This window comes from Miscanthus floridulus, chromosome 8 (genome assembly GCF_019320115.1).
Source record: "Miscanthus floridulus cultivar M001 chromosome 8, ASM1932011v1, whole genome shotgun sequence".
NCBI classification, from domain to species: domain Eukaryota; kingdom Viridiplantae; phylum Streptophyta; class Magnoliopsida; order Poales; family Poaceae; genus Miscanthus; species Miscanthus floridulus.
In genome coordinates, this window is record NC_089587.1 from 39,657,678 (window position 1) to 39,667,005 (window position 9,328).

The following is a 9,328-nucleotide window of genomic DNA, read 5'->3' on the forward strand; positions in this document are numbered from 1 at the left end:
ACATAGCTTAGTTGATATTTCCTCCGTTCTAAATTATAAGATGTTTTGCTTTTCTAGATTCATAGCTTTTGCTACGTACCTAGATATATGTTATGTCTAGATACATAGCAAAAGCTATGAATCTAGAAATGCTCAAACGACTTATAATTTGGAATGGAGGAAATATTATCTATACAAAAATCGTATAGGTTGTTAATCACCTTAGGTTTGTAAAACAATAGCTAATGGTAGAATTATTAGGGTCTCCTTTGTTTCTGACCTTGTGCCTAGTCTTGTGTGATAGCAAGAAATTTTAAATTAGACTATTTCTCTGGCTATTCAAAGATCCTTTTACTCTCGCCTTTGAGCTTTTTCCTATTATGCCATACACCTAAAATTACTTCTATTTTTCTAACAAAAATATAATAAATAAGCAATTTCAAATAGCCCCGTACGGAGTATATGTTTAGAAAAAACAGGTCCGTCCACAGAGGAGTGGCGTGGGGTTGGCAATTGGCATCAGCGTCACCACTCACCACGCTTGCGTCTTTGCCTCGATCTCTTTCCTCTGTAGCTGTATTAATGCTCATCACCGATTCCTTGCAGCATAGCTAGCGGCTACTCTGCTGCCACCACCCACCACCTCCTCTCTTCGTCTCCCTTTCTCTTTCTCCGCCACTGCTTGCTTGCTCTACCCACCTCATAAAATTCCCCACTTCTTCCTCCGTTTCTATCCATTCTTCTCCCCAGGCTGCCGCCGCTGGCAGCCGCATATGCTGCTGCTTGTGCTCCGCTACTCCTTTGTCATCTCTGCTGCCGTAAGTCATGGCTGACACTCTCTTTTATTTTTCTCCCTTATTCGTCTTTTATGCGATTCTTGAACTTCAAGTACAGAGCTGTCAGGACTAGAGAAATTGGGATGTTCCATGCCGGTTTTTTTTTTTTTAAATCCAGGCTCATGCCGTTGAACATTTACTTCTTCCTCTTTTGGTAGTGATTGTTCGACATTTCTGGCTTGTACGCAGCTGTGCAAAGATCTTACACAGCAGGGAACTGTATAGTATCTTTTTGCTCAAGGGGCTCCACCTACAGTGCCCTTTTCCGTTTGTCCAAATCTTGGCAGAACTATATGCAAAATGTTTGTAGGTTCAGCAATGATCATCCTTTTGCTTTTGTGTAGCATTCATGTTCATGACTTACACCATTTTCTTGGAGTTCATATAGTTCAGAGCTACGAGAATTATGCTTATTAAGATGTCGACTAAGTATGTTGCATAACAGAAAGCTTCCTGTGTTAAATATGCATATGCTCTACACTTTCCGTCTCAATAACTGGTTTGCATAAATTCTCTCAGTGACTAGGTAGGCATACCCCCGCATATGTATGTTAATTTTATTTCTGACGGACTTTGTCCGGTCATTGTTGACTAGCTAGGCATTTTGTTTTCTTTTAGGTTGGCATTAGACGGATTCCAGTCAACTCCATCCAATTTGATGGTTAAACTATCAAAGATATGTTCTGATATTCAACCAAAATAAGCGCCGGTTATGCGAATGGCTGCTCAAGTTCCTCAGATTCTTTAAATTCTGAGTTCATCCTCAACTCGGGGCTCTTGGTTCATGCCCTTGGACTATTCATTATACAGTGGAGGATCTTTTATGGCTCATGTTGCCTCGTGATATCGTGGTCTAAGGAAAGCTGCTTTTACATCTGATTCATGGGCTGTTCAGCTTCCAAGTGTTCACAACTGAAGTGCTCTTTGTGCTCCAATGGGTGCCTGGGACAGGCACCTGACTCCCCGAGAGAATCAAGGGGAAAGTCAAGTCGGGGGAGACGGAAGGCAGATTCTAGTGGTTCAGATGATTCTTCTGATGACCTCGGGGAAGATGACGATGCTTTTAACCATATGAATGCTACAAGGGAATCAACTGTCGGCATCAGCCGATTATCGAGGGTCTCGTCACAGTTTCTTCCCCCTGATGGGTCACGCAAGGTTCAGGTCCCTTTGGGTAACTATGACCTGAGATACTCCTTCCTGTCTCAAAGAGGTTATTACCCAGAATCACTGGACAAGGCAAATCAAGATAGCTACTGCATACATACCCCATTTGGACCAAGTCCTGATGACCACTTCTTTGGTGTGTTTGATGGCCATGGGGAATATGGAGCTCAATGCTCACAATTTGTGAAGCGAAGATTATGCGAGAACCTGCTCAGAGATAACTGGTTTCGTACAGATGCTGTGCTGGCTCTTCATTCTTCTTTTGTGGCAACGAACTCACAGTTGCATGCCGACAACTTGGATGACTCCATGAGTGGTACTACTGCAGTCACTATATTGGTCAGGGGTAAAACTATCTATGTTGCGAATACCGGCGATTCACGTGCAGTTATTGCTGAAAAACGAGGGGATGATATTGTCGCTGTTGACCTCTCCATAGATCAAACCCCGTACCGATTTGATGAACTTGAAAGGGTCAAGGAATGTGGTGCTAGGGTTCTAACGTTGGACCAAATAGAGGGCCTAAAGAACCCAGATGTGCAGTGTTGGGGTACTGAAGAAAGTGATGATGGCGATCCTCCAAGGTTATGGGTGCAAAATGGCATGTACCCAGGAACTGCTTTTACACGTAGCATTGGAGATTCTGTTGCTGAGTCAATTGGTGTCATCGCAGATCCTGAGATTTTTGTCCTGGATCTCAATTCCAACAATCCATTTTTCGTTCTTGCTAGCGATGGTGTTTTTGAGTTCCTTTCCAGCCAAACAGTTGTCGACATGGTAAGTTATATCCATCACCTTAACAATATCATCATTTGCATAATTCACAATTTGGGTGCATAGGCACACTCTATATCCCAAGTGATTCGCTGCAGTCACACAGCATAAAGATACATTAGATATGAAATCCTTCCTATTCAATTATAATAGTTTCTACCATGAAGTTACCACTCAGCTCAAGGAAATGTCCTGATGCCAACTCAGAGAAAATTAACTGTACCCCCAGTGATATGAGCTCCCCCCCCCCCCCCCCCCCCCCCCCCCCCCCCCCCCCCCCCGCGCCCCAAAAAAAAAAGTCTGTTTTGTCTTTCTATGGAATTGTCTGTATCCCACATTTTAGGAGTCTCAGTAAAGTATATTGTTATTGGTTTAAAGTAAAGAATTAAATCTTTTCACCATAAAAAAATCAATAATGAAGTGTTAAATTACATAAGGACTAAAGTGAATTTGCAGATTGATGGGTTAACTCAAGGATTCAATTCTAATGAGTGTTAAGTCAGTATTTTAATGTGAGGTTTCTACTCTAATATGGTGAATTGCAGATTTCTAAATACAAGGATCCTCGAGATGCATGTGCAGAAATTGTTGCGGAGTCCTATCGTCTTTGGCTACAGTATGAAACTCGTACAGATGACATTACAATCATAGTTGTGCATATTAATGGGTTAACTGATGTATGGAATTATTTTTTTCTTTTGCATTGTTTCCATATCAATTGTTTCATCAAATTCCCTGAAGAAACCTGACATGTCTACTCTCACTGTCTTACTTGGAGGAATCTACCCAGACTGTTACGAAGGTGACTTTACAACCTTCACAGCAAGTAGTAGGACTGGCAGGCTCTGAATCACCACTAATAGTAAGTTCCAACACCAATAATCAGCGCTCGAGGCATGATTTATCACGGGCACGATTGAGGGCTCTTGAAAGTTCTCTGGAGAATGGTCAATTATGGGTCCCTCCATCTCCATCGCATCGGAAGACATGGGAAGAGCAAGTAAGGTCTACCAATTTTGTCACTATTGAACTTTCTCTTTACTTCAGAAGTTTCTTAATGTCTTATAACTGAAAAACCTCAAACAACTTGATATGAAGGCGCATATTGAGCGGGTACTACATGATCATTTCCTGTTTAGGAAGCTTACTGACTCACAATGTCATGTTCTACTTGATTGTATGCAACGAGTTGAGGTGAAACCTGGGGATATAGTAGTACAACAGGTTATCTCCTTTCTATGTTTGTGAGCTCAAATGTGATTGCTTTTTTAGGTTGCTTATAAGTTAATAAGTTTTGAATAAGGATATTGTGTGATGCAGGGCGGCGAAGGTGACTGCTTCTATGTAGTTGGAAGTGGTGAGTATGAAGTTCTGGCTATTCAGGTATATATTTCAAATCAAATATATGCCACGTGTACATTTGATTTCGGATTGAGTTTTTATGCTATTAAAACTCAGCTGTTAGGAATTAGAGACCAATAGGATGAACCACGGGTTCTTGTGCAGAAGGATCTTATCTAAGATAAGCAGCACTAAAAGAGGAGCACCTTTATGGTTAAAATGGATTTAGTAACTTTCTCATGTATCCATCGATTCAAAGAGTCATGTAGTATTGAGGTTATATAAAGTTGTTTGTCTATAGTTGATGTGCAAAACACACTCAAAGGGAAAGCACCAGAGGTCACTGCCTTACATTGAATGCATTTCGAACTTATTCTGATCATGTGTTTTAACAAAGCCAAGTAGTTCATAAAATCCATATTTTTGCTGATCTTTACTGCACAAATGTCAAAGACTAAGCTGATTTACATGGAACAGGAAGAAAATGGAAAGGAAATAACCAAGGTTCTGCATCGGTATACAGCTGACAAGTTATCTTCCTTTGGGGAGCTAGCACTGATGTGAGATTTGTATTTGTTACGCTTGTTCATTACTGTTTTTTTAAAAAAAAATACACAGTACAAATTAGGCATTTGCATTATTTCCTCGTAAAAACTTTTGAGGGGATCAGCCCTGCTTTCTGCATTCACCATACCAAAATTCAAGAAATAGATATTCCACCAAAAAAAACTTGATCCCTGGGGATAAGACATTCCCTGAGGCATTGATGGAAATTGGAAAGGTAGAAGTTCCTCATGCGCAGGGTCAAGAAAAGGCTATGAACCCTGGCTATCCAGGACCTGCCTCTAATGGCAAGGATGCGCCGGTAGCCGCATATCATGCTGCAACCGTCAGTGGACCGTGCATTTCACCGAAATAGACGGTTGTGAGTGGCCATTCTTTTGGTGAGTACAGGGAGTTAAACTCCTGACCTGTAGCTTGCACTCATGCTTCGCTACCGCTGCGGTATGTGCAAGTTCTTAGAAATAGAAATTCATAAACTGACCACTCAAATTCTTTTAAAGAGGCCACTAGCATTTGTAGAAATTTGGGAAATAATTATGTGTGTTCCTCTGGAGTTCACAACATTAACTTATAGTGTCTAAATATTGCAAGCTACCCTCATAAAAACTCTTATTTGACTCTGATACTATTGACCAACATCTAACTCATGTAAATTAGTAAAGAGAGCATACTATTGTTTGTCTAGAATCTGAGTTCTGAAACCTATCATTCCATGACTTGATATAATGGAATAAATTGATTAAGTTCAGATGGATAAACATGCCACTCACTGTTTGATTCATTTAATCATCATTTACTTCTGGCATAACAGGCACAATAAGCCACTTCAGGCTTCAGTTCGTGCTGTGACCAGTGGAACATTATGGGCTCTAAAGCGGGAGGACTTCCGGGGTATTTTGATGTCAGAATTTTCAAACATACCATCATTGAAGTTGCTCCGATCTGTAGAACTGTTTACAAGATTTACAGTGCTTCAACTAAGTCAACTTGCTGAGTCGCTTGTTGAAGTATCTTTTGCAGATGGGCAAAAAATAGTAGATAAGGTACTTGGAGTTGGAAAACAGTTGCTTGATATCTCCTTTTCATATGCACTTCTTTTTTGGTTATCAGCCTGCTAATAACAAGTTTTCACTCATCTCTACCGTTTTTTCAGAATGATGACGTCTCTTTGCTATATGTTATTCAAAGAGGTCGTGTGAGACTTATATTGGCTACTGGTCAAATGACTTCAGATACCTGGGATCTCATCAGTGCTCAAACAAAGCAGGCACAAAGTAGTTGGGAAAATGGTAATTATGTGGTTGAGATAGATGAGGGAGGGCACTTCGGAGAGTGGTCTCTCATTGGTGAGACTATTGCTTTCACTGCTATTGCTGTTGGTGATGTTACTTGTTCTACTATCACGAAGGAGAAATTTGATTCAATTGTTGGGCCTTTGCCTAAACTTCCAGAAGTTGAATCCAAGTAATGTGTCTGAAACATCTTTTTTTTGTGTGTTGGTAACCACCAGATGCTTGTCAATTATCAAACTTATCTTGGTTGGCTCATTTTCAGGATTAAAGACTCTCTGGTAACTGAGGAGAATCTTGCAGATGGTGATTTTCCTTTTAGGAGGGTGAAGCTCTCAGATTTGGTAGGGGGTTAGTACCCCTTTCTTCTCATCTAGCATGCTTTAGGAGATCTTGTTGGGATTCTTTTATACTGATACTCAGTTGTATATATGTTTCTCAGGAATGGAAAATGTGCATATATGCTGCTGATTGCAGTGAGATTGGTCTCGTCCAAGTTAGGGGCTCTGGTATGTTAATGGATTCTGCCTGATTATATTGATTTTTATTATAAGATAATTAATTTCCCTCATAGACACACCTATGTTTAGTTAATCATGTTTTGATTTTGTTTCCTGTTTTAACCATGGACCAGACAAGATCAGAAGTTTAAAAAGGTTTTACATCAAGAGAGTACAAGATCTCCATAAGGAAGTACAAGTCTTTGAGGAAAAGGACCTTATGAAAAGCTTGAGCAAATCAACTTGTGTGCCAGAAGTTCTGTCTACTTGCGCTGATCAGTCATACCTTGGAATATTGCTGAATTGTTGCCTTTGTTGCTCATTGGCTTCAATACTTCATACACCACTAAATGAGTCATCTGCAAAATTCTTTGCAGCCTCAGTTGTTGTTGCTCTAGAAGAACTTCATCAGGTGATTACTGTTTTGCTTTCCTTTATTGTGTAATTGGCACATGAAACATTAGGATTCTTTTATTGAGTTATTCCGCAATGTGTTACATGCATGTTGATATGTATTTATGCATTTTCAGAAGTCCATTATTTATAGAGGTATTTCGGCAGACATTCTTATGCTCGATAGATCAGGACATCTGCAGCTGGTAGATTTTAGGTTTGCAAAGAAGTTGGAAGGTCAAAGGACCTACACAATATGTGGGATTGCTGACTCTCTGGCACCAGAGATTGTTCTTGGTAGGGGCCATGGATTTGCTGCTGACTGGTAAGTGGTTATTGACCCCTTTCGTTTATAAGCATTCCATATCACTGTATCATGTATTTGTCTGAGTTCTTATTAAAGACAAAGTTATGGTTACCACTGATCTTTCTAATGTGGCTCTAGGAATTTTAAAGCAGCCTGCAGTATTTCCTACCAGTTTTGTATGCAAACAATGAAAATGCCATTTTTCCTTGTGACCTCTGTATATGGAACAATTTTTTTTTTGAAAGGATATATGGAACAATACTGTCTATGCAATGCATAGCATTTTTTACAGATGCGCAAACATTGAAATACTGTTTGTTCTACAGATATTGTCATTTCTTTTACAAGTTACATGTCCAAATCTTGGCATATTTCATCTACCCTGACATTCTCAGAAGAGACTCAAACATGCAAACTGCGGTAGAAACCCTCTTAACAAAAATAAGTGGAGAGGTATCCACTCCAAAAATAAAAAATAACATAATTTGAGCTGACAGAGTGACAGTACAATACTTGAGTTTTCTTTTTCGGACACGGAAGACTTGAGTGGAAATTATGACAGGTCCCTTTGATTTTGTATGATCAGGTGGGCACTTGGAGTTTTGATCTATTTCATGCTTCAGTCAGACATGCCATTCGGGTCCTGGAGGGAGAGCGAGCTGGAACCTATTACAAAAATTGCCAAAGGCCACCTTGTTATGCCAGTGTCATTCAGTGCGGAAGTTGTTGACCTTGTAACCAAGGTAATATCCTGTCTGAAAATTGTAATTCACCTATCCATTTATTTTCAGCTTATTCGGACTTTTTACAGCAGCTCTACTTATTTTCATTTATACTATGTTAACAGCTACTTGTGGTAGACGAAAAGGCGCGCCTTGGAACAAGTGGTGCTGAAGCTGTAAAGAAACACCCCTGGTTTGATGGCATTGATTGGGAGCGAATAACATCTGGGACTTGTGCAGTACCTGAAGAAATCACCGAGCGCGTCAACAGCTGTATAGAAACTCTTAACGAGGACTTATCAGCATCTACTTCTGTGCCAATTAAAGATCCAGATGCTCTTACTGCCCCAGAGTGGATCCAGGATTGGTGATCTCAATAGTTGCATGATTGTCCAAAGATGAATTGTTCTGGTTGAGGAAAACGTCTCTAGTTTTTCACCAAGAAGGTATACATGTGAGTTGATCGAACTGACAAGTTGTACATGCCAAAGATTCCTTCTGTGATCATAGATCAGCTTGCAAACATCTAATCAGAATTTGAGATATGCCAAAATGTTGCTAAGTAGGTGCTCTGTCAGCGGAGCAACAGAGACTTCGTCTATGTTTTGCCTGAGTTCGGCTTGTTCTGTTGAGATGAGCTGCATGAATTGAATTTTGCCAGAGTTCAGCTTGTTCTGTTGCGATGAGCTTGCGAATTGTGGTGTGTGGATCAAGATCTTTTCAAAGCTCAAAAAGTTGTATATTCCCTTAGTTCCTGGTAAGGAGGATCTTCTGTAATTATCCAATTTGTGCACTAAGGATACTCCCTTGCTGTATGGAAAATGGATACTGGTCGGGAGGAAGGTCAATAATTATCGTGGTGAATACAGACATTTCTTTCATCTGTCACTGTCAGTCGATTTTGTACTTTATCAAGTTTTCCAAATATAATTTGGAGGTTTTACGAAAAACAAGAGCTCGTTATCTCGTTACGCGGTGCAAATAACCTGCAACGCGGCATATGGACCTGGGAATGTATGGAAACCCATGTCCAAAGAACATCTAAATTATAGAAGTTCACGCCCGGTTTGGTACTACTCTGTGCGCGTATTTTTCCGCATGTGGGGGTCAGTTTTTTTCGAGTGGCAAAAGATCGTGAGCTAGGTTGATAGTTGTCGGAGACGTGTTTTTCAATTTGCCAAAAACGATAGATTGGAAGAGTGTTTTGAGAACTCTTAGAGAGGTGCTAGCATCTCCAAGATTTTCTAAAATCCACTCTCAATCTTGATTTTTTTTTTGGCAAGATTGGAAAAACTGCTTACCAACAATTCCTGATCGAGCTAATCGCGTAGATATATATACAAAAACAACAGGTTAGTTTAGAAATAGTCTGGGATTCCTGATGCAAAATTACCTTATGCCTTTTAGGAGCAATTTTTTTTTAAAAAGGGTTGGAGAAAGCCGACAAATCTGCTAC

General features: G+C 40.1%; 1 protein-coding gene across 4 annotated transcripts; it reads left to right on the forward strand.

The window, feature by feature from the left end:
- The first annotated feature begins 583 nt into the window (after positions 1-583).
- On the forward strand, positions 584-8,753 carry LOC136476222 (protein phosphatase 2C and cyclic nucleotide-binding/kinase domain-containing protein-like). 4 transcript variants are annotated; one of them, XM_066473979.1, is made up of 15 exons: positions 585-797; positions 1,434-2,759; positions 3,302-3,433; positions 3,535-3,756; positions 3,855-3,980; positions 4,077-4,139; positions 4,575-4,657; positions 5,473-5,704; positions 5,815-6,125; positions 6,216-6,294; positions 6,393-6,459; positions 6,585-6,862; positions 6,981-7,168; positions 7,737-7,893; positions 7,998-8,753. In XM_066473979.1, the coding sequence occupies exons 2-15, from the start codon at positions 1,698-1,700 to the stop codon at positions 8,241-8,243; spliced, it is 3,246 nt and encodes a 1,081-aa protein (XP_066330076.1). In that variant the 5' UTR covers positions 585-797; positions 1,434-1,697; the 3' UTR covers positions 8,244-8,753. The 4 variants fall into 4 exon arrangements, with proteins under 4 accessions (XP_066330079.1, XP_066330076.1, XP_066330077.1 ...); XM_066473980.1 differs by having other exon boundaries at positions 3,547-3,756; XM_066473981.1 differs by having other exon boundaries at positions 3,302-3,372; positions 3,498-3,756.
- Positions 8,754-9,328: the final 575 nt, after the last annotated feature.